Source organism: Pagrus pagrus, assembly GCF_965226575.1.
Source record: "Pagrus pagrus genome assembly, chromosome: 12".
Lineage (NCBI taxonomy): Eukaryota > Metazoa > Chordata > Actinopteri > Spariformes > Sparidae > Pagrus > Pagrus pagrus.
In genome coordinates, this window is record NC_140196.1 from 10,867,013 (window position 1) to 10,890,882 (window position 23,870).

At 42.6% G+C, this 23,870-nt stretch overlaps 1 protein-coding gene across 1 annotated transcript in view; it reads left to right on the plus strand.

Moving 5' to 3' along the window:
• tns3 (tensin 3) overlaps nt 1-23,662 on the plus strand; it is a 36,307-nt gene extending 12,645 nt beyond the window's left edge. Inside the window, exons 7-27 of the mRNA XM_084369910.1 lie at nt 62-174; nt 665-725; nt 1,213-1,288; nt 1,377-1,506; nt 1,762-1,827; nt 2,942-3,043; nt 8,164-9,339; nt 13,899-14,044; nt 14,135-14,267; nt 14,401-14,484; nt 16,924-17,056; nt 17,395-17,933; nt 18,037-18,123; nt 18,218-18,349; nt 19,757-19,852; nt 20,772-20,849; nt 21,054-21,131; nt 21,338-21,506; nt 21,597-21,665; nt 21,884-21,913; nt 22,043-23,662. Coding sequence (XP_084226036.1) covers nt 62-174; nt 665-725; nt 1,213-1,288; nt 1,377-1,506; nt 1,762-1,827; nt 2,942-3,043; nt 8,164-9,339; nt 13,899-14,044; nt 14,135-14,267; nt 14,401-14,484; nt 16,924-17,056; nt 17,395-17,933; nt 18,037-18,123; nt 18,218-18,349; nt 19,757-19,852; nt 20,772-20,849; nt 21,054-21,131; nt 21,338-21,506; nt 21,597-21,665; nt 21,884-21,913; nt 22,043-22,187 — 3,643 coding nt within the window. The 3' untranslated portion in view covers nt 22,188-23,662. The remainder of the gene's footprint in view (nt 1-61; nt 175-664; nt 726-1,212; nt 1,289-1,376; nt 1,507-1,761; nt 1,828-2,941; nt 3,044-8,163; nt 9,340-13,898; nt 14,045-14,134; nt 14,268-14,400; nt 14,485-16,923; nt 17,057-17,394; nt 17,934-18,036; nt 18,124-18,217; nt 18,350-19,756; nt 19,853-20,771; nt 20,850-21,053; nt 21,132-21,337; nt 21,507-21,596; nt 21,666-21,883; nt 21,914-22,042) is intronic.
• Nucleotides 23,663-23,870: the final 208 nt, after the last annotated feature.

Consider the following 23,870-nt stretch of genomic DNA (forward strand, 5'->3'; position numbering starts at 1 on the left):
TGTTGATAAACTTCCATAATCCTGAATATTATTTACATCATGCTTTGTGCTTTCACATCAGGTATGTTTGGATCCTCAACAGTCTCCTAAGTGGATCCATGAAGATCAACGCCTCACCGCTGTTCCTGCACTGCATCATCCTTCACGGGATACCAAACTTCGACGCCACTGGAGGTTAAGCTCATATTGTTTACCGCTAATACACAGCTGCAGCGCCCAATGAAACTCCAGTCGCTGCTACCATGACAGTATAAAAGGAACCCAGACACAACCACATCAGAGCCTGCACAGTAAACAAGACGGAGACTTATCTGAGCTTTATATCTCGCTCCTTTTCCAACACACATGCGTGCTCAGACAGATAGAGAGGCACTTACATAAACAGAACTGAAGAGGAGAACTTCTTTATTGGCTCCCAGTAAATTCATGAGAATTCACACCCGCGCTTGCGTGCAAATTGCTGTTTTCGCTGATTTCCCTGAAACAACAGAGGTTTTCGTCACATCGTGGAGCTGAAATCCCTTTCTCACAACAACAGCTTATCACACTTTGGGCAAAAGTTATCATGAATAACTTACGGGCTAACAGGGCACTCAAGGTCACGTTATCACTGCGCTTAACTGTTATTTATTTGAGAATTAATCTTTGTTTCTTTCTTTTACAGTGTGTCGCCCGTACATCAAGGTTTACCAGGGAATGCAAGCAGTGTATTCATCTGGAATCTAGTAAGTATTATGACATTCTGACATTACTGGGGCGTGTTGATAACTTGAGCTTTCTCAACAAAATCTCTATTAACGAGTAACTGGATCTGTTAGCTGTAGGCTAACTAGCTGTAGCTAACATATAGTATGCAATATGTCTATTTGTTTTGAGTGTGAATTCAGCAGGTGGTCAGTACATATCGCTTCTCTAATGCTTGTTGTTAATCTTATTCTATTTCTCCCTAACTTCCTATTAATTACTCTGATTTTAATTTTGTCATCCTCGACCATTTTTAGTCCTGACTTCCACTTTTAGTCCTGCCTTCTGTGTTGTTGTACTGATGCATCATTGCCTTTTATGTACCTTTTTATTCTCTCAGTCACGCGCACCTATATTTAGGCAGATTCTAACCCATCTGCATTGTCTGGAAAACAATTTTGGTCACCTCCTGTTGTTTTTAAATGGGCTGTATAAAAAATAAACTGACATGACTCAACTGTGTTTCAGTCACATCGGTCCAGGCCACAGAGACCGTGTGTGCATCACCCTGGAGCCCGCCCAGCTCCTAAAAGGAGACATCATGGTAGGAAAATCAGAAGATGCCTTTTTTAGAGTTTCTGACGTCTCTATTGTTTGTCCTGATCGCAAAAGTTGTGTGTGTTCTTTTGTAGATCAAATGCTATCACAAGAGCGACATAACTTCAGAGCGTGAAGTTATTTTCCGGCTGCAGTTCCACACGGGAGCAGTGCAGGGCTACAACCTGATGTTTGAGAAAGAGGACATGGAGACTGCCAACAAAGGTAGACCTGAAAAAAAAAAACCCCAGAGAACAGGCCTCAACGTGCCGCTGTTGGTTTACAGCAGCTCCTCTGCTCCACGCAGCATCTGCAGGGCTCCGTCTGGACTCAATTTAGACTTGGCACTTTGAGACCGATAATCTTGTTTTCCCAAACATGTTACGTGTGCTGCAAGAATCCTATTCGCAAGACAACACCAGTCATCTTTCCATTTCTGAGTAGCCACACTCATGGCATTCCTGTGTGCTTACATTCCAGATCCCAGATTTGCAGATTACGGTAAAGTGGAGCTGGTGTTCTCCGAGGGGCCAGAGAGGATCCCAGGTAGGTCCCCTACTCTTCTTCTTCTTTTTTTTTTGTTTCTTGCAAAAGTTGCTGGAGGGAGTTGGAAAAGCAGACACAGAGTTTGTTTCTCCATTTTTCCCTTCGTGCCGGGCCGGCCTGTGCTCTGTTCCTCCCCCTCTGCCCCCCGGTGAGGAGGGATGTGGAATGCTGCAAAGGGGAAATGTAGTGTGAAGTGTGTGCTGACAGAGACGTAAAGAAGCACAGCATGTGCTGACCCAGAGCCACACAGGCGTGTTATGTGGGTCTGGATGTGTGTGTGTGTGTGTGACCTACTGTGTGTTGTATGGAGATGCTTGAGTGTTTATTAAACACATTTAGTACAGCAAAGGTAAAATATTATGCCCAGGGTGCAGGGAACATACTGTACCATGCAATGGGGATCAGAAATGTGATATTGGCAGTCACTGCTGTTGTCCCACAACAACATGATCAAGTTACAAAATTAAAACCGTTAATTAAATCTAAATTAAAAGTAATAAAAATAAGCTACTGCTGACTCGCCAAGGGTTGGTCATTTTAAAGGCATATTAATATAATAGTATTCATTTTGCACAAATCCTACAGTGTGCCTCACAAGACTGGAACTTGATTTAACCTTGTTTTGACTTTATTTGTTGTCAGTGTTTGTTGTCAGACTTTATTTGTTGTCATTTTCTTTCTTGCTCAAAAGCTAGATATCAGACTCATGTCTATGCAGTGAATATATAGCTACAGCCAAGAAGCAGTTAGCGTAGCTTTGGGAAAAACTGTGATTAAAAAAAAAACACAGCATCTAAAGCTTTTAAACTCTAAAACACATTTAATCTAGTTTGTTTATTCTTTACAAATGCCAAAATGTACAAACAACAAATAATTTTTTCGACCTTTGGACTGGATGGTTCCCCCTGTCTCCAATCTTTTAGCTTAGCTAAGCTAACTGTCTGCTGTGTTGTGTGCTTGGGTGGTAAGATTTTTTTAATTATAAATATCCACAGGACTGGGTGATATTAAGTCAACACTGTAATTCCACTGAAAGCTGATACTATCAATATTGTTTTACTGAAACAAGATCACCTAGATACAGTATCTACAATAATGTTATCTTTGGGTCCAGGTGCAGACAGGTGGCAAAACGGGGCGGATGTTATTGTGGACTATAACACGGCAGATCCTCTTATCCGCTGGGACTCCTACCAGAACATCTGCGATGGTGAAGGTACTGCTACTACGCTGCATGACTCACAAGGCTTTGTCATAACGGTGCCAAGACCTGCTTAATGAATCAGACTATCTGAGAGAAAATATCGGCAGCGTGGTGCGATGTGGTGTTATTATTTAGGCATTAAATGAAGTTTCTCACCTCTTAAAACACACACACACACACACACACGCACTCTCTTTTTCTCTTATTAACACAGCGTGACAGATCCTGTGCTCCACGTTATTGAGGGCCTGCAGTGTGATTGCATTAACATGCACACACAGTCACCACCAGTTTGGTTTAGGTTTCAGTCGTTGCTAACAGGAGTTATTGCTCATGAGCGGGACTTAAATCCCAGGCAGGCTGGCAGGCTGGCCCCCGTGGAAACAAGACTTGTATTATGGAGAGGGAAGGAAATGAAAGCTAAGACGTATCTTTAGGTTGGTGTATGATAATCTTGACAAACAGTGTTGTTTCTGTGTGAAGGACAGGGAGGAGAGTTGTTGTATGCGGGGAATGCTGGGTTCAGAGGAAGAGCAGTCAGTTCTCAGGAGATTTCTATTTTGTTGTTTCATCAAATGAATAGGCATGCTTTAACCATCCCACACATGCACACACACACACACACACACACACACACACACAGACTCACACTCAGAGCCACCCTGTCGGGGCGTCCCGTCCTAGCTGTGGTTGTTGCTCTCCACTCAACCACAGAATTCACAACAACCTCCCAGAATAGAGCGACGTGGTGGTAGCATTAAAACACAGATCCACCCTTTCCCAGTATTCATTGAGTGTTTTTATAAGCGAAGTTCAGCTTGATGAAATTGAGCAGCTCTTTTTATTTTCCTTTAAATTCCCCCCACACTCCATTATAGAAATTTTACACGCACCCCTGGGTATGCAATGAAAGAGCAAAGCACTCAAATTTAAGAATTCATCAAAGCAAAGCAAAGACATAAACAAAGGGGCAATTTTTCTTCTCTTGCCTTGATTGTGAAGCATTCATGTGGGATATTTACAGCCCTGTTTTCTCATGTAAACACTACATCTGAGAGGGAAGACTGGGAGCTTTGTTGGAATTCTACATCTACTTACCACCAGTCCTCCGGTAGGATCAGTCTGCCTCCGGGAGGCTGTCAGTCAGGGGTCGGTCAGGAGGAGGAAGTCGAAAGAAACGTTTGCCACTGTAGTGCTAAGGCTGTGAAAAGAAAATCTCATTTACTTCAATGGCTTTTCACTGAGAGTGTGTGTTTATCCCCACGTGTGAATTCAGAGTTGAATTTTTAAAGATTGTTTTTCCAGAAAGGTTGTTGACTTAAGTTTATTGTCTAAGTAGGCTGTTGTCTTTGGAGAGCGTCAAGTGTCAGTTTACCCAAATTACAAAAACATGTATATTACATGCTACCACCTCTAGCAGGATATAGCCATGCAGATAGTTTTGTGTTATCGGTTTCTCAGATTTCTGCTGTTTGTGGGCGTGGCAGCATCAAAAAGTTGCATTAAAAAAATTCAACATCTCTTTTCAGAAAATGTGTTCTTAATACTCTGGACAGTTTTAATAGTCTGCTAGAAGTCCCAATAAAAAATAAAACTCACACAGCCACAAACCCCAAATATCTGAATTATACATAAAATACAAAACTCCAAAAATGATTGTCCCTTATCATAAGGAAATTGTTGAGTTAATCAGGCCAGATAACTGAGGAAGACTGGTGGTGGGTTCACAGAAAGACCAGACAAAAACCATCACGTAACAGTTCTGCAGAGAGTTCTGTCGGAGGAACATAATCTGATATTTTGGCACACCTCTTTGTCTTAATGAGTCAGTGAACCCAGTAATGGCTCATGTTCATATTTCCTGGGGTTGTCTGGGTTTAGAGCCACAGCGATCAGCTGATGAATTGATTAGCCGATCAAAAGAAAATAAGTCGCCAAATATTTTGATGATGAATTTATTAAGTTATTTAACATTTGCTTGTTCCATCTTCTTAAATGTAAGAATCAGATGCTTTTCTTTCAGGACAGTAAATGAAGAGTCTTTGGGTTTTGCTCTGTCCGTTTGATGAAATAAGCATTTTGGAGACGTCACTTTGGGCTCTGGGCAAATATGATGAGCATTTTTCACTTTTTTAAAATTCTTTTTTTTTGCATTTTATCGACAACTTGATTAATCCTGAAAATAATAGGCAGATTAATTTGATAGTGAAAGTAAGTTTTAGTTGCAACCCTTGTTACATTATACAAACATTCAATATATGAGCTTATAGCACAGAATGAACTCTTGATCTCTTTAAAAAATACTTATGGCTGTTAGCTAGGATGCCATTACACAGAAATCCTAACCGAGGAAGACTTGATTGCTATTGTCTACAATACAAACAATGTGAAAAATCTTCCAGTACAAGACTCGTGCTGCTTATGTCAAACAACACACTTTGCTTGAAAATATCGATTTTAAAAGTTGCAAAAAGAGACAAGTGTTCACAATAAAGTCTATGTCTAAGTCGATTACTGTGTTAGAGTAAATGAAATGTTGTTTCTGGAAAGAAATGTTGCTTTTGAATTTTCAGCATGTAGTTTTTTATTGTTTTGAACTGTACTAAGACAATATTATTCACCTCCATGGTATTTAAGTAGAGGCAGAACCTGCTGCCTGCATGGCAAGATACCACTAGGGGTATGTGAGAAACATTAATGAGCTATTTTATAATGGATTTTTCCCTCAGTAGTCTGTTCCTCTCTATGCTTTCTGTCTGTACTGTACAGTTTGTACACAGGATTTCTAAGAGATACATTTCCCACAAGCCTGTCGTCTACATATAGGAGGCACATGCAGAAGCTTGGGCGGAACAAAACGATGATGATGATGATCATTATGCTTTCGACTCAGGGTTTTGGCATTCAGGAGGTGCGGGATGGTAGTAACTGAGAAGGAATGGAAAGGTTTTATAATTACATGGCCAAACACATCCAGACCTCCTCCTGCGATACGACAGCAGCTGGAGGAACAGTTCTGGTTTCGCCGCTCTCTGCACTGTAATCGTCGGATTATTCAGGGACCGACCGTGCCACAACAACCGACATGATGAATGCTCGATGTAAAAAGTTTGACTGATTTTCTTAAGCTAAGAGCATACTTGGTTAACCAGTCATGGCTTTGTTAATGTCAGTGTAATCCCGATAGGTAAAACAGTTTTTAAAACAATTGTCGCACCCCGTAATTGAGTTTAGGGGCACATCTGTTTCTTTGCTGATATTGTGCATTAGGACGGCAGGCATGCAATTTCATGACACGCACGGGAGTGAGAGAAAAGCGGCTTTTCATGAAAATTGCTCAGAGCTCCAAGTAGAAGGCGAGGATTGCTTTAATTAAAAAGTGTCTTTTTACAGAGTGAAAAAGTCTGGAGCTGCAGGAATGTTGTTTTCATTCTCTGATCCTCTCCGGGCCGCCCTCTCTCCTTTCTTTCTTTCCCTCTTTTTTTTTTTTCTCCCCTCGGTGGGGTAGTCCCCTAATGCGGGGCAAGAGGTCGGGTTACTCCTTTCCTCCGTCCCGCCTCCACCCTGAAGCCCCGCCCCACTTGTTTACATTCCTCTGCCCTTATTTGGAGATCTCAAGGTCCCCCCTTGTGTGGAGTGCAAACACTCTCACCTTCTCAGCAGAGGAGAAAGAAAGCAGGGGCCAACTTGTTCCAACTCTCTTGATTTGACCCTGACAATTATCTGCTGGTTGAAAGCCATGTCCGCTCTCGTGTGTCTGCTGTGCCTCTTGTCCTCTTCAAGTTTTCTTTCGCCGGAGACTGTCTTATGTGCTTACCTGGCAGTGGTGGCGAAGGTAAGAGATTTTTTTTTTTTTTGCCCTCTTGAGACAGATGAGTGGCCAGATGAAGGGTGGGGGGGGGGAGGGATAAAGCAAAGAGAGGGCAGGACAATGACAGGGGGCTGACGGAGAAAGATGGCCAGTATTGAACGGAGAGGGGAAACATCTGTCTTGAGAACCTTGTTGCACCTTGCCAGGAGGAATGTTACGAGAGGGATTTGTTGGGGAAAACTCCCGGCGGAGCCGACATGCACGGAGGCCTGAGCCGAGGCAGCTCAAGGCCGGATGCAGGTTCAATTAGTGTGTTTGTGTGAGTGTGGTGGGGGTTAAAGCCATACATACAGGAGCTTTTGGAGAGGAGGAGGAGGAGGAGGAGGGGGGAGCTTTTATCATGCATGTCTGGTATTCGGATCCTCCAGTCATGGTTTGACTGAAAGGCAAGTACTCAAGGCGGCAGACTGAGGGAGAAGCATAGGAGTCATGTTCCAGCTCTTTTTTGTTGAGGAAGAGGGAGAGTTACAGTGAAACAGCAAGTGTTTACTTACTTGGCAACGCTGGCGTAAGTCTAGAACTTGACTTTTTTTTTCTCTGTTGTGATGGATTTGACTCTGCCTCCCAGAATACTGACTTCTGCGGTTTAACTTTCTGAAGGATTAAGGAGGTTGTTTGGACATATGCCAGGGGTCAAGGGGCGAGCGAGAGGGAGTAGGGTGGCTTAATCACAGCGGGGTGAGGAATGCAGGGGTCAGACTCTGAAGATCCACAGCCATCTGACTCTTGTAGCGGCGTACAGAAGACTTAACATCTCTTACACAACCTGAGCGTGACGAACACCTTTTGTCTGCTGCGCGCATCGCATACTAGCACCTTGGCAGTTCAGTGGGTGGTCTAATTGAATATCTTTGCTTGAAATATGATCAGATTAGACTCAAAAACAGGAGATTTGAATAATTTGGCTGGTTCTTCTAAGACACATCTAATCAGGGGATTTGTTTCACTTCACTTCAGATGATTCACATGTTTTCCCTGTCAATGTTTTAATGCTGGAGTTATTTGTAGTCTGCTGTCTGCTGTCTTGTCTGGAGTATTGTCTTTGTCAGGTGAGGTGTGATTGTAAGTGTTGAGCTTCCTCAATAACATTCATTCTGAATGATGGAGTTTGTGGGACGACATGACTGTGCATGTGAACGGAGTCTTGTTTTGTCTGTGGTTTTGTGCCGTTTGTGTTCGTCTGCTGTAAGTGTGTCTCTGTGTGTACGTGTGCCCCATACCTGCTGACTGTATGAAGCGCTGCATCTCTTCTATTTTGCAGCGCCACGCTCTCAAGGCCTAACCCAGGACAAAGCGGCTAGCAAGAGGAGCCCCAACGGAGGAGAGGCCACGCTGGGCCGAGGGGCCCGCACGACCTCCGCCACCTCCAGCCCTGACCACAGCGACCACGCCCTCTCTGTCAGCAGTGACTCAGGCCTGTCCAGCACCTCTCTGTGGGCGGACAGACCCACACCTGTTGTGACCACCGTCAAGGCTAACCAGGGCCCCAGCCCGCAGGAGAAGGTCCAGCTGAAGCGTCTTCTGAGTGGCTTTGGACTTGAGGATCCTGCAGTGGAGGAGATGGATGATCAAAGCCCCAGAGTGGGCATCCAGCAGATAGTCCCCGTGCAAGTGCACATCAACGGGGACCCCAGACCTGGAGAGAGGGAAACGGACATCCTGGATGATGAGGTCAACACGGGTCATGATCTGCACAGTGTGGACAGTTTAGGGACCTTGTCGTCCTCCTGCCACAAGAGCAGCCAGAACTCCCTGCTGTCGGATGGTTTTGGGAGTCCCGGAGGAGAGGAGCAGCAAAGCCAAAACCAGCACCACCTCCACCACCCTGCACCTCCTCCCATGGAAGAGTATGAGAGAGCGTATGCTGAGACAAGAAGGGGCTGTCTGAGCTCCAGGAGCAACTCTGTGGCCACGTCTAATCCCAGCAATGCATCCATGCCCAAGCAGCATGTCTACAGACAGGGAAGCTATTCAACACAGTCCTGGGTTCGCCAGCAGCAGATGGTTGCTGCACAACAGTTTATTTACATGCCTGAGGATGGGAATGATACAGAAAGATACCCAGGGAACAAGCAAGGGAGCAGTCCACCCAAAGCAGGCCTGCCCGCTGAACCACAGGGTCCTACCAGGGACATGACGACAGACGCTCTGAGAAACACGGCGCCACACAAGGAGCAGGCAACGCTGAACAACAACAACAACAAACGCGACGAGGAGTTCAAATCTCTGACGATGGACATCGACAACTCCATCGACCAGCTCAACCAGCTGATCATGGACCTGGACCCCACGTTTGTGCCGGTGTCGAGCCACAGCGGCTCCATCAAGAGGAACGGCGGGACGCACGTGAACGGCTCAGCCCCCAAATGTTCAAACGGCATCAATCACAGACTCAACGACAATAATGCAGCGACCCTGACAAACACACAGCAGACAGGTAAGATAGTCAGACAGCCTGGGTGTGGTGGTGGTGATGATGTGGTGTGGTTATGGAAGTGTGGTCGTGAAAAGAAATGTCATTATGAAACCGGAGAGGTTGTTGTGCTGGATATGTCTGATAAGCATGGCAACGATACAAGGAACAAAAAAGCGTTAATTAATGTGATAAGAATATTTTGAAAGCAGCTCCTCTTCAGTCGCATCAGCTTTCCTTCCCCTTCACTACAGAGTTAACAAAGCGCAGCTTCTCTCCCTCTCCCACCTGGCATGTTTCAGTGGCAGAAATAGCAGGGTTGTTGCCAGGTTTTTCAGATGTTTTCAGGACGTTTCTGAGGAAAGAGCGCCGTCCAGACTTGCCTGTGCAACTATCTGACTAGAGGATCAGTACGATACATGACGAGAGGGAGAGCAGCTGTCATCGACCTCTCTGAGCATTGCCGTCTCCCAGTGTTTGATTATAGAGATTGCGTACTGGGATGTTTACAAAATCAAAGTCCCTCCAACAGACTGAGTGCTCTTTGTTGTGGGTAGAAGAAGCGTTAAGTTAGACCTTATTCTGCTGTCATGTTCATCACACTTCGTACGCTGAACATTTTTAATTTCTCCTTTGATTGTTAAAGTTTGCTGTGCAGACAGAAGCTATGCAACATGATCACTCTTGTATCACAGTAGATATCTACATATGTTTTTTCCACTTTGTTCATGTAGAAACTGATCCCAGGGCCACGTTCAAGGACAAAGTTTATGTTCTTCAAACGCACAAAATGCGTTTCTCTAACTGGGATTTGCACCAAGTTTGTGTCCCCCGATGACAAACATAATTGAAAAAAACAACAAAGAAAAGATGATGCCTATCTCTTTCCCATGCTATGAAGATGAGGGCTAGATTTGGCTCACCCTCACAGGTTATCAAGTTCGTTACGACTGACTCAAGAGTATTCCTCGTAGGTACAATGGCACTCCACAGATTTCTTAAGCTGAAAACCAGTGAGGCAGAGAAAATGCAGAAAGCTGTCTGGGTGTTAGCAGTGCGTGAATCACACTCATGTTCGTGTGGTTGCAGGGGGGGGGGGGGGGGCACAAGATGGGGAGGCCTGAGGAATTTCCAAGAGAGGAACAAGTGAGCCCGGAGGCAATGTTTTTCCCATTTGATTCCAGAAACATACCTGTCTGTGCATATCAACTACACAGAAGCGTCATTCCAAGAAACAAATGCCCGAGGCTCCGACATAGCCAGTATGAAAACAACCTGTAGGAAGTAATGGACTGTTCCTTTTAAATGTTGTCTCATATAAGTTTGCACTGGTGACAGGAGTCATAGCACTGAGTCATTGTGGTTGAATTATATGATTAAATGAATAATTCATTTAGACTTTTAAATCAGTTCAATTCAATCTTTATGACAGACTCAGGTTAAAGACAGGATGTTCCGTAGAATAAATTAGGAGAAGGATAACAGTTCATATTAGTGTTTTACAAAGAGACAACTGTACCAATGTCTCAAAATGACACTATTTTCAGAGATATTAAAGGATAAGTTCACCTGAAAATGAAAAATCAGTCATATCTACTCATGCTGATGGAAAGTCAGGTGAAGTTTCGTAGTCAGCAAAGCATTTCTGGTGCCTCACAACAACAAAACAGCGTTACAGTAAAACATAAAGAAACCCACCAAAAGCCCAAAGTCTACGTAAGCACTGAGATACCAGATTCATTTGAAAGCTTGTCCAGCCACTTCAGACGTGGTGCCCGCTAATGCTTTTAGCTTCACAGCCACAGGGAAGACTTTGGCTTTATAACGGGTGTAAATAATTTGCAGAGCCATTTTATGCATTTTTTTTTCTTCTTTTGGTCATTTTTTTAACATTTAAAAACAAGACCCCATCTACTTTAGCCGTTGAGGAGGATGCTGGAACGCTGTTTTGCTTCGAAGCTCCAGAAGTGTTTTGCAGACTACAAAGCTTCACCTGACTTTCCCTTGCCATGGGGATGAGTAGCTAATGACTGAATTCTCTTTTTTGGGTGAACTTGTCCTTTAAGTAATATTCTCAAGGCATCATTATAAGCTGTTTTAAGTCTCGGTTAGCCTTTTTGTAGTTTGACCACAAGTGTGCAGTATAAAGTGGTGTACAGTATGCTCCTAACAGACATCTTTACACGTACTAAACTTGTGAGAGCATGTTTGCTTGTGCGTACATCTCGCAGCACTGCCTATAAACATCATCATCATCTGTCAGTTGTTCTGTGATCAAATGTGTTTAACCTTGATACTGACCTTAAGATTGAAGCTCTTTTGGCTAAAGTTTGCATCCAGTATCCATTTTGTTATAACTTTTACTAACTGTTCACTATTTTGTCATTAATTCATTCATTTCCTCTCACTTATTTAACACCGATGGCTGTGTGAAGGAGGAGGTGTAGTAAAAGAGAGATGAAGGTGGGAGGTTACAGTAGTTGTGTTGTGTCAAGGGAGCTGGGGCTGACATGCAGCAGCTGATGAGAGGTGACAAGAAGTCAGGGAGGTGGGGGCTGAGCTCCACCTGAGGCTCAAGTAAAGTAAAGCTGGCAGGAGAAACTTCATGACTCCCAGGATGCAACATTTTAATTATGTTGATACTGAATTTATTCAGCACCTTATGTTACTATCAGTATCCACTTGATCAATCATTGTGGTTTTATTATGATATTAAATAAATTAATGAATGGATTGGATGGACATTAAGAATAAAATCATATATTTAGATATGTTATTTTATATCACCATATTGTCGTACATTTACAGTTAATGATCAGATCATTTCATTTGACTTATTTGTGTAGTCGGACACACAATCAACATACTGTAAATGCCTGGTTCAACTGCAGTCCGTTGACAAGATGTTTTGAAACCTATGAATAGATAAATAACTTATAGCATAAATAACCAGATAAAAATCAAATTAATTAAATACCTGACAAGTCAAGAAGCTGCCTTAATGCACTCCTGCTCATTGATTTGAACCAGCTGAAGACCTTATGGTATGGTGTTGCCACACAATACTGAATTTGTCCTCGAAAGCTCTACTCCTGAGTGCATATTAGCTTACATAAGTGATGAACTGATAGTGAGTCATTAAAGAGAAAGAGAGTTCAGATGCGTTCAGATCCATGCTCGCTTGTCTCATGACTGTTTCTCATGCCTCTTAAAAGAAAACACATTCTCTGGATCTACACAGATCAGTGTCAAAATCCAGTAGAGGGATGTACAATAAAAGTGATGCATGTATGGAGAAACACTGCCAAGTATGCATGGCACTGTCTGTGTCATCCATACTCGCCCTAGACAAAGTGACTAATGATCCCCGGCATTAGCACTCTTGCTCCATTAGCATTCTTCAGAGCTGAGAGGTCGGAGCTCGCTGGGAGGGCTCAAATTAACACCCTGGTGCTGAGTGGCTTCACTCTTCAGAGTAGTCACAACATTGAACCCCCTCCCACCCCACACACACACACTCCACACCTTCCAGCCCACCAGCCAGACCCCTAGCATTCCTCAGCTGTCCACTGAAAACATGTCAGCTGTAGACACGACCCCAGGGTGCCTTTTACTTTATGGACTGACCAAATTAAGATGTCATCAGTCCCTACCTTTTTACATGGTCATGAAAGTAGCCACGCCAGTTTACAAAGTTGTCTACGTCAACGTGTGAATTGAAAATAGTGTGATCGCCAGAGCGCACAGTTCAGTTTAGTAAAGTGCAATTAATGATGTTTGTTTTTTGTTTTCGAGCAAACTATATTCAAAACTTTAAAATTCCACACATTAAAAGTGCAGTGAAGTCATCATTTCACCCTTTCTTTAATGATCAGCAATGTAAAAGTCAATGTATAGTGAAAATATGGAGGGATATTGAGCCGTCTTTCAAGGTATAACAACATATTCGATAACCTATTAGCTGACATTAGCGTTCAACCACTTCCTAGCTAATGTTACTCTTTAATTACAACCAGTGTGTTTTACTTCCTGGTTCAAATAAATGTGTTTAAGATGTGTGTTGATGTTGTAGAATTTGTGCCTTTTGAATCACACAGCGTAGCATATTAAATGGTAGTGTTAGGAAGTGGTTGAATGCTAATGTTAGCTGTTGTCATATTTAAGCTAACAGGTCTAAAATATGTTGTTTCACCTTAAAATATGGTCTGATTTCCCTCCAGATTTTCACTATCCATTGTCTTCTCAGATTGTGATCAATGAGGAAGCGTTGAAATCATACCTATGTCAGATTACCTGTGTTTATAGGACTCGCAATCTGGAACACAATACGACAGAGGAAAATGGCTGCCATGTGGTCTTTTAGTACTTTTTAGTGATGGTTTTTATCCCATATTTCTCAACCATGGTCCTTTATCAGAGTAGAAGGACATTGTGTCTCGACTAGAAGAAGATGCAGCTGAAAAAGTACCAAAGGTTACTGTTGTTTTTCCCTTCCAGTGTCTTTACTTCCTTGAAGGCAGTCATCCTGTAAATCTGTTAACATTTAATGATCTGCTTTCTGCTGTCCACCTGTGTGTATCCAGCTGTCCAGTCCGGTGAGGGCCGTTTGGGTGTCACACGCAGTCTGAGTCGCCAAGGAAGTGATGTCACAGATCACCCAGGCTTCTGGGGTGGGACGGAGGACTACAGGGGCCAGCGGACGTACTCCCCCTGTGTGTCACAGTCACAGGTAAACACAGCATGTGTGTGTCTTTTTTCCCCACTCCATGTATCGCTCTACTGTCTGTGGTTGGTTACAAGTGTGTGTTGTCTGTTGCAGCATCACATGTTGTTCAGGAGCGACAGTGCTGACTACAGGGCTCAGGGCCCAGACGTGGACAGTGGAGTCGAGGCTGGTAGTGACATGACTCCGCCCACTCCCGCCTTCCCCATCTCTCCGCCAACACCTTATGGTAATTATGTTTCCTGTGTCAGTGTAAATAGGTTTCTCTTATCTGAGCATTTGATTTTGCATGTATTTGCGACCAGCTTTGTTTGTCAGGTTTGATTAAATGTCCCCGTCCTTGTTTTTCTTTGTGGTTTCAGTGAAAAATATTTCGGAATTGACCCACCTCAGGCAAACACCATCTCCTAGCATGCAGTCTTATGGAGGCTACAGAACAGACCACGGTAGGTTCAAATCCCTTCAACACACTATTTTGAGAAACGAGAACATCCCATGAAGCTGTAATTTTCAATCTGAGGGAAGAAAGTGGTCGTTATTTGCATTTTAACAGCAGCACTTAAGAAAAGACCCCGGTAATAATTTGCTGGTACATTACAGAATCCAGAAAGGTCATTACATTATGAAATAAAAATATCACTTGACATTTTTCTCTACGCCTATGAATTTAAAGGTGCAATATGTAAGATGTACGTGATAATTTTAGCTTAAAATATTCAAAAATGAACTCAAATTACCAACAAAATGTGAAGAAAAAACAATTTTGACTTCAGATGAATGTGTTGTAAAGATATTAACTGAAGTTAACATGCTTACTACTTAGCCCCAGCCTATTCTGTCTGGTCCCAGTCCCTGTCTGGCTGTTTTTACTAGGAGGCTGCTGAGCCCGGTTGCCAGTTCTCCAAGCTCCCGGTCCGGGCAGACTCGAGTCAGCTATAGGGCCATTAGCTGCACAGCTAACTTGCTAGTAGCAACAGCCAAATAGCTTCTGAATAGAAAATAGTAAGAGGAAGTGAGCGGTCATTCTGGTGATATTATAGGACTGACATTATAAGAGGTTAACCAGTTGACCAAGTTGCTGTGAAGAACTTTAAGGCCCTCCTTCCTGAATATCAAGTCTGCTCTGATTGGTCAGCACATGCATGAGCCAGCAATGCTAACAAACTAGCCACTGGGCATAATTAAAGCAAATGTGTGACTCTGTGATGTAGTGTGATGTCACAAAGTCACGCAATTAAATGCAAGACTACTGACGAGGCGTTTCAGGAGCAGTGTTTTCTGTGGGAGAAGGGAGCTTCTGTTGGTGCAGAGTTGGAACATTTTCTTTTTTCAAGATCTTTTTCATGCAAAAGAAGCTATATAAAACAAAGAAGGAAAAACAAGAAAATGCGTAAGAGGTCTTCTCTAAGATTATTTTCTTTGTGTTATTCTATTCTTGTTGTCTTGTGTTTCTCCCCCCTAAACCAATTAAATGTAGCGAGTGACAGAAAGACATGCAGTGAGTGGTAGGTAGTTGCAAGAGTCTTCTTTCATGTGCGTCCTGTGACTACATGTGTGGATCCACTACCTCATTAAAACAGAGCTATTTCAGGTCCCCCTTGCTTTACCTAATAATGGCAACATTGTTGTTTGTGGAATTTGAGCGGTTTGAGACAGAGGCTGAAAACAAAGACGCCTCATGAGTGCAGGAGCGGGGAGATTCCCAACCAGTCTCTGCCCTTCATGTTTGGTTTTTGGGGAATGTCTGCGTGGTCACGGCCTCGAGAGAACCCTTTTTTTCCAGACTTAACAGTGTTGTTCTTTAGACTTAAACTAAGTGTCCTTTGTTTCTTTTTGGACAGTTTTGTTTTTCTGTGGTGTTTATCCGAGGTGGAACACACCCTGGCTGTAAGATTCTCAGAGATGGAAAGAGTTGTGCATTTATAGCATTTTGTTGACTTTGATGTCAGTTTCAAAATCCTTTCATGTTTAATTGTTTCCTCAATTTTCATCAAAGAACTATCGCAAACAATATAAAACTGGCTGGTGCCTGGTGATGATGATACTGAATGTTGCCCCCCGAGTTAGCTGTGATTCATTTCATATGTTTTTGGACCAATGTTGTCATGGAAAAACAAGATTGTGCACGTTGGGAACTACGCAGATGGATGATATCTCCATGAACCCAACCTTTAGTTTCATTTTCATTCTACTTCCACTTCAGTTGGACTTGTTTCCACAGTCATACGCAGTATGATTAAAGGTTGTCGGGCCTAGAAGCAGATATGTGTCCCTGCTGTGCCTCTTACCTCCTCAGACACCCGGGCGAGAATTACCACATTCAGTCCTGCCACATCTCCATGGTTACTGTGGGTCAGGAAGCATGACACAAAAAACTTTTCTTCCCCCATGAAAGTGTCTCTGTGTACACAGAGGGGAAATAGGGATGAGAAGAAACCAGCAACTCTTTCAGCTTTGCACCTCTCGTTCCTTTAAAAGTTTAAAAACAAGAGAAAACCTGGCTGCACAACCTCAGTTGGAACATGAGCTTTGGATTGGGGCTGATTTAAAAAACAAAACAAAAAAAGAGAAAGCTTTTAGATAATTATGTCAAAGGGACATTATGTGGACCCTTTCGGTTGTGGCAGGGTAAATTGGTGATTGGTTTTATATAGATAGACGGCCACGCTTAAGGCCGTGTGGACAGTTTTCATTTAATGTCAACTCCAGTATTGACAAGTCCTCTCCCAGGGGATTTCTTCTACACTCCATTTTCCACATCAATTGTTTCATCAAGTTAATGTTTTCTTAATTTTACTCTAAGTTTGTACTTTATTCAACATTTGAAACAAAAATGAATCTGATCAATAAATGCTGCTTGATTTGATTGTCTTGCTCTCAAACAGAACCCCGGGGATATTCAGAGATGATCAGTCACGGTGGAGTTGACGGTTTGCCAGACGCCTCCATCAACTGCCACAGGACGCTGAGCGCCACACACTCTGCTTCTATTGTTGGGACCCTTCAGCGGACGGACAGGTACCGATCGGTCCGATTCTGAACCTTAAAGTAGAATTGACCATTTTTTACTGCTGCAGAGCAGCATTTCCAGAATAAACTTAAGACTGTGGTGTTGATTCACAGTGGGATCGACAGTACAAGCGGCACTTTTATATTTACAAGTCCTCTGCTTCAGTGCTAACTGATGTAAACGATAAGTCTCTAGAAATGAATTTCTATCCACTTGTTTTAATGTTCATTTTCAATTTGCCCATATGAATCAGAAATCAGAAAATTGAGATTCAACCGTTGCACTTTTAATAGTTCTGTTGTTTAGTATAGTATGTTTATGGCCATTGTTTTATTCCCCCCTGAAGTTCATCGATGAACCAGTCCTGGCCAGAGCATCCCGTCCTGAGCCGCCACTCCTCCCTGAGCAGCTACCCCTCTGCCAGACAAACACCTCACTCCATGTCACTGGACTATGGCCACCACCCCCACATCCACCCTGCCCCCAACGCCCACAGCTCCCCTCGGAGCAGCCAACGAAGCCGCATGGCTAGATACGCTGTCAACTGCAGTCCCGCTCAAAGCTTTGACGAGCAGGAAGACTCAGGTCTTGGCTATGGCACAGACTGTTCAAACTCCACCTCTACTCTGCTGGGAAATGGGGGCATGGACAGGGAACTTTTGACCACCATAGACGGGCAGAGTCAGTTACAGCTGCCTCAGATACAGCCTCCGCTTCTGCCCGAGAAGAAGAGGGCGTCAGACGGGGAGCATTCGCTGGGAACAGCGTCTCCAGCCCTCAGTGGGTTCTCGAGTCCCCACAGTGGAAGCTCTCTGAGTATTCCCTTCCCCAATGTTTTGCCCGACCTCTCAGCTCAGATGCCGGGCACAGCCTCACCTCTGCCAGGTAAGCTTCAGTCTCGTAATGAATCTAACAGCCTCATTGGTGTCACGTGGCTTGCACACGAACTAAAACTGTACTTAATTTTTTTGTTTTGCATGTTTTCTAGATGTATTGGCCAGCAAACAAGTTACTGTAAAATTTGTGCAGGACACATCCAAATTCTGGTACAAGCCAGATATCTCAAGGGATCAAGGTAGGTTTCCAGTGTTCACTTTAGTTCCGAGGTAATAAAAGAAAAGAGACTTGATCTGTAGATCTGCTTCACCATCATGTTTGTCTTCATGCAGCTATATCAGTCTTGAAGGACAAGGAGCCTGGCTGCTTTATCGTGCGGGACAGCCATTCCTTCAGAGGGGCCTATGGACTGGCAATGAAGGTGGCTACTCCACCACCGTCAGTTCTCCAACAGACTAAGAAAGGTACAGTGGATGCAAATGACAACTTTCTGTTTTAAACAGGGAGTTTATTCTGTTAAGACCAACTTTGATATTTATTTCCCACTGGACCCTGGTAACGTGGGGATGACTGCTGATAATCCTCCTGACTCCAGCTCCTTATTTGATACACAGACATAACACTGGGCTCAACCTGTTGATCTCATTCCTGGAAAGAAAGCTAAAAAGTGTATCTCCCAAAAGATTAAATTAGTCTTTCATTTATCATAGTGAAGATCTCAGAGATCGGTCCAGTATTTTCAGACTCCCTGGGAATCATACATCACACAGTCCCACACAAAGCCATCTACAGTTACAGCCCACTGTACTCACCTGCGTGCTGGAACATGAGAGCACCTCCCTCTGTTTGTGTGTGAGAGCTCCTCACTCTGTGTTTCTCTCCTGGGCATCATCACGATGAAGCCAAACAGACCCCTTTTGCCTGATAGTCTTAGATGTACAGCTAATGTTTCACCCCCGAACAAAGGATGTGCCGGGTCCATAAGCCTACTCTGATCCCAGGGCCCTTTCCTGGGAGGCTGTCTGCCCCACATAACTCTGTCTGCTATATGTGTAATATCCAGCAGCTCGGGTCAGAATTGGCCGCTGAGTTATTTATTTCTTAGTCTGTTTGTTTAGCATATTCGGGAATTACGGGGAGGGATTTTTTTTTTGGAAAGGAAACAAAGTCTCCAGAGGAATCTGGCCAAACATTCTCTGGCCATGTTTCAGCATGAAAACAAAGGCTGGATTGAGTAGTGATAGAGATTCACACATCATTCTTCCTGTTCAAAAACAGGCCAATCACGCAATGCGATGTGTATCAGAAACGGGTTGGATTATTTACGAGGTGTATTTTCTGTCACAAGCCACACAGGATTCAAAGGATGCCCTTATGCCCTTCCTGCACCAGCCCAACCACAGCGTTCAACCCTTTCATTTCACCCCCCCCCTCACACCTGTCCTTTTGTTTTCCTTCACCTCGTCGCAGTCCAACGGCACCTGTGGTGACATCATGACACGGTCCTTCTCCGCACTCTCAGCTTAGGGCATTGTGGCTCCTTATAAGTGTGAAACCCAACCCACCTTAAGGAGCGGGCCTTTCTCCAAGCCTTTGTGTCAGGACATTCCTCACATAGATTCCTCATGCCCCCTTGGAGGCGCTTCTGTTGAATCGTAATCCCATTAATCTCTGGAGAGATTGAATGTAGTGATTCAATCTGTTTTATGTAACTTTTCAAGGCAGGGAAATAACGTGTTGTGCTGAGGTCAATGCTTGGGAGCTGTTATTCAACTGGTGTCAAACAGAGGACAGACCTAGAGACTATTTTGTGAAAGTAATTATCTCTCGTATCTCTTTCTGTATCCTCTGTGTCCCTTTTTAATAAACAGGGGGTGATCTATCCAACGAATTAGTTCGCCACTTCCTGATTGAGTGTACGCAGAAAGGAGTGCGGTTGAAGGGATGCCCTAATGAGCCTTATTTTGGTGAGTACCTAGTTGGTTAAAACCTCTTCCTTCACAGCTTGTTGACAAGAGTGACGCTTCCTGGCTGTTTGGCTACACTGCACCAAAGTCAAAGACTTCATGCACCATACTGCCCTCTATTGGTCCGTGGTGCATCGTACCACTTCCCAGACTTCACTGATTTAATTATGTAAAAGTCGTTGCATTACAGACGTGATGTAGTTTCTTAAATTGCAAACTGAATAAAACAAAAATAAGTGACAAAGTTACATGAATCACACAGGCCAGAAAAATATTTAACTACATCCTGATAAAGAAATACGATCATGGTCAAAAGTTTACACACGCTTGTAAAGAACATGTAACTCATGGCAGTCTTGAGTTCCACTGCTTTCTACAACTGCTTTAAATTGTTTAAACTTTTTAGCTTGTGCAACTTAAATGTAATAGTCTACTTTTCTTTGTGATTCTGAGGTTCATCAGTTTTTAAAGCAAAGTTAACATTTAAAATATACAGTGTAGGAAAATGCTTGAATTTGCATATATAACATGAAAAATATTTCATTTACAAGAAAATAAAATTAATTCAATTAAATAATCTTGATCAAAACATACAATTAAAGTCATTATGAACAGCTGGTAAAATACACAAAGTGACAATGTCGATATGAAGTAATTCTGTAAATCTTATTTTTTACAATTGTATTAATATTAACAATTTAGATGTGGTGATAAAGGCTTCAGAAGTCGGGAAATGTAAAGGTTTTGTTGCCTTGAAAGTGCTTGAAAGGTCCTGAATTTTTACTCTTAGAATGTAAATTGAATGAACCCTAATTATGTATGTGACAAGTGCAAAAATACGCCATTGTAAACAGTCAGTAAAGTATTAAAAACAAGACATAACATTGTTATAATAATTTGATCTCTTGTTGTTCTACAGGAAGCTTAACCGCGCTGGTCTGCCAACATTCAATCACCCCCTTGGCCCTGCCCTGCAAACTCATCATACCTGACAGAGGTAAACGTTCAACACCAAGTCAGTCACAGGTCTAATTTTACAGCGGAGGATTATGGTTAGAATAGAAAATAAACATTATTTAGGTTTTGCGGTGACCCAGATCTGCCGATCTGTCTGCTAAACTGTCTGGTCATTCGTTTGTTGATGTTGTGGGTTTTTTCCTGTATAATCTCACTGACGTTTTTTGCTTTTTCTTGTTCATAGATCCCCTTGAAGATGTTGTGGAGACTACCTCACAATCAGTCACCAACTCTGCTGCTGAGCTGCTAAAACAGGGCGCAGGTAATCAGGCGTCACTTGCTTCAAATAGACATTATGACAGAAATGATTGCATTGTACATAAACACTGACTTGTTTAGAAATTAGTGCTCATCCACACATTTTTTTCTTTGTCCTGTTATTACGGACTGAGTCACCAAATACATTTGCTCTACTCTGCTCTTACTTGCACCTGTGATCCGAGTGTAATTTGAATGTGTGCTCCCCAGCCTGCAATGTGTGGTACCTCTGCTCCGTGGAGATGGAGTCTCTGACGGGCGTCCAGGCGGTGCAGAAAGCCACCAGCATGACACTGGTGTCCAACCCTCCACCAACCTCTACTGTAGTCCACTTCAAGGTGTCCTCGCAGGGAATTACCCTCACTGACAACCAGAGGAAGTGAGTGCAGTAACAGGCATATTCACATCATGCATACGGTACATGCAGAGACCTTCATCTCACAATAACCAACCCCGTTTCTCCCTTTAGGCTCTTCTTCAGGAGGCACTACAATGTCAATACGGTCATATTTTGCGCATTGGATCCTCAAGATAGAAAGTGAGTATTGCTGATTTAAACTTTTTGTGTGTTTGAAGGGCTATTGTTAGGCAAACCCGTTATTATTGCATTGAAATCACAACAAGGGCAGGTAATGCAAAAACTGAAGAAAAAAGAATAAATTGCACATTGTCACTGCTAATTTCGAATGTGCAGGCGCAAAGTAAGGTTCAGTGTGACAAGCCGGTAACACTATTATCTTCTTTCTCTGCTCACAGGTGGAAAAAGGACGGCTGCCCTTCAGCAAAGTAAGTAAACTATCATTATTATTACATTGCTACAACCAGAGCGGCATTAAAGCAGTTATTTTAAAAGTGACGTGGTCTGTTTGAGGCAGATGACAGTGCTGTTATTAAGCATTATATCTACTTGTGCAGGATCTTTGGCTTTGTGGCGAGGAAAACTGGCACTTCCACGGACAATGTATGTCACCTGTTTGCGGAGCACGACCCCGAGCAGCCAGCGAGCGCCATCGTCAACTTTGTTTCCAAGGTGATGATCGGCTCGCAGAAGAGTAAGTAGGCCCGCGGACTGAGCCGAACACCTGGAAAAGACTTACTGAGTGTAGAAGCAAGAAATAAAGACTTAAAGGCTGAATAAAGAACAAACTGTATGGACTGAAGATGATGATGACCTGGACTTTAACCCTGGATATTAACTGGATGTTACATACACAATGACCACTTACCAGCACCAGGACATTTAATGACATCTTTTAATATAAGAATATAAATACCTTTTATTCTGTTGTTTTTCTTTCTTGTAAAATAAACTGTAAAGTAGCCAAATAAGAAAACAACTAAAGCATGAGAAATGTGTAATCCTTTTTTACTGGTGTTCAACTGTAATGTCGTATGCAGTTAGATATATTCTCAACGTATTTTAAGTACATAACAAAAAGGCTGCTTTTCTTATTCCTGCGTAGCAGTTTTTTGAACAAATCAAGAAAACCCTACCTTGTTGCATGTATTTTTTTTCTAATATTTAACCAAAACAAACTTTATTCAAGCTGCAGTGGTGCAGCTTAACCAGCATGTAGTAAAAAAATGCAGAAAAACATCGCAGAAAATATGTGTAATTTGGGACTTTGTGATAGGCATCATCGCTAACAGGCCTATCTTATTTTATCTATGCAATGTAAAATGTTTATTTTTTTAAACCCACGGCCTTCTGTACATGTGCAGCATGTATCTGGCTCCTCTGAACATGTTTAATAACCTTTTTCTTAAGGTGTATGTGAATATGACCACTTTTAAAGCTGTCTGCAACATTTTAGTAAAAGTGTGCAGGTTTGTGATGAAATGAGAGAAACCATAGAAAATATTATAACTAAACCCTATTTTATATATATATATATATATATATATATATATATATATATTGACTCAACATGCTTAAAAACACATCAGTACTTTGTGCCAGATGCCAGATTTTAACTTAATGTTGTTCTATAAACAACACTGCAGTGTTTCAGGATCAACAATGTATCAATGCCCTTATTTTTTAAGTTTGATTTGATATATAAAAAAAAGACATAAGCTGCTATATGGAGTATAAATGCTGTAATTTCGATGGTCTTTTAAACGTTCTCATAAGAAAGAAAAGTGCACAGTGTTGGAATTAAACAAATAAATGAGTCATGTCTCTGTTACATTAACAATGGTACATTGTATCTGTAACTCTGGGACAGAGATAAAGCTGCTTATTACCCCAGTTGAGTGCTTGCTAACATTGCATATGAGATATATTATTCCTTTCGACTTTTCGTGTTGGGCAGCCATTTTATCCAGAGAGGGACCTACGACCACCATCACCACCGTACAGCCCTGTTGATATTCTGACATTGTTATTTTGTTATCATGACCTATTATCTGTACCTCATACTTATCTCATACTGTGCCTCTGTGTGTATAACATGCTACATGTGAACAGTTTTATGTGTATATTGATATTGCATTGTTTGATGTGTTCTGTAAATAAACAAAACAAAACATTTATTTAATCTCGATGATCCGTTCGACTTCAACATAGAAGGACTTGTTGCCTTCAGTTATTGTAAAGATAAACAGTGTTTCCAGTCATGTTTCCAGTCTTTGTGCTAAGCTACATTAGCCAGCTGATGGCGGTAGCGTCATATTTAGCTCGCAAACAGACATTAAACTGGTATCTGTGGAAGCTAAGAACGGCCATGCTTTCAGTTTTTGT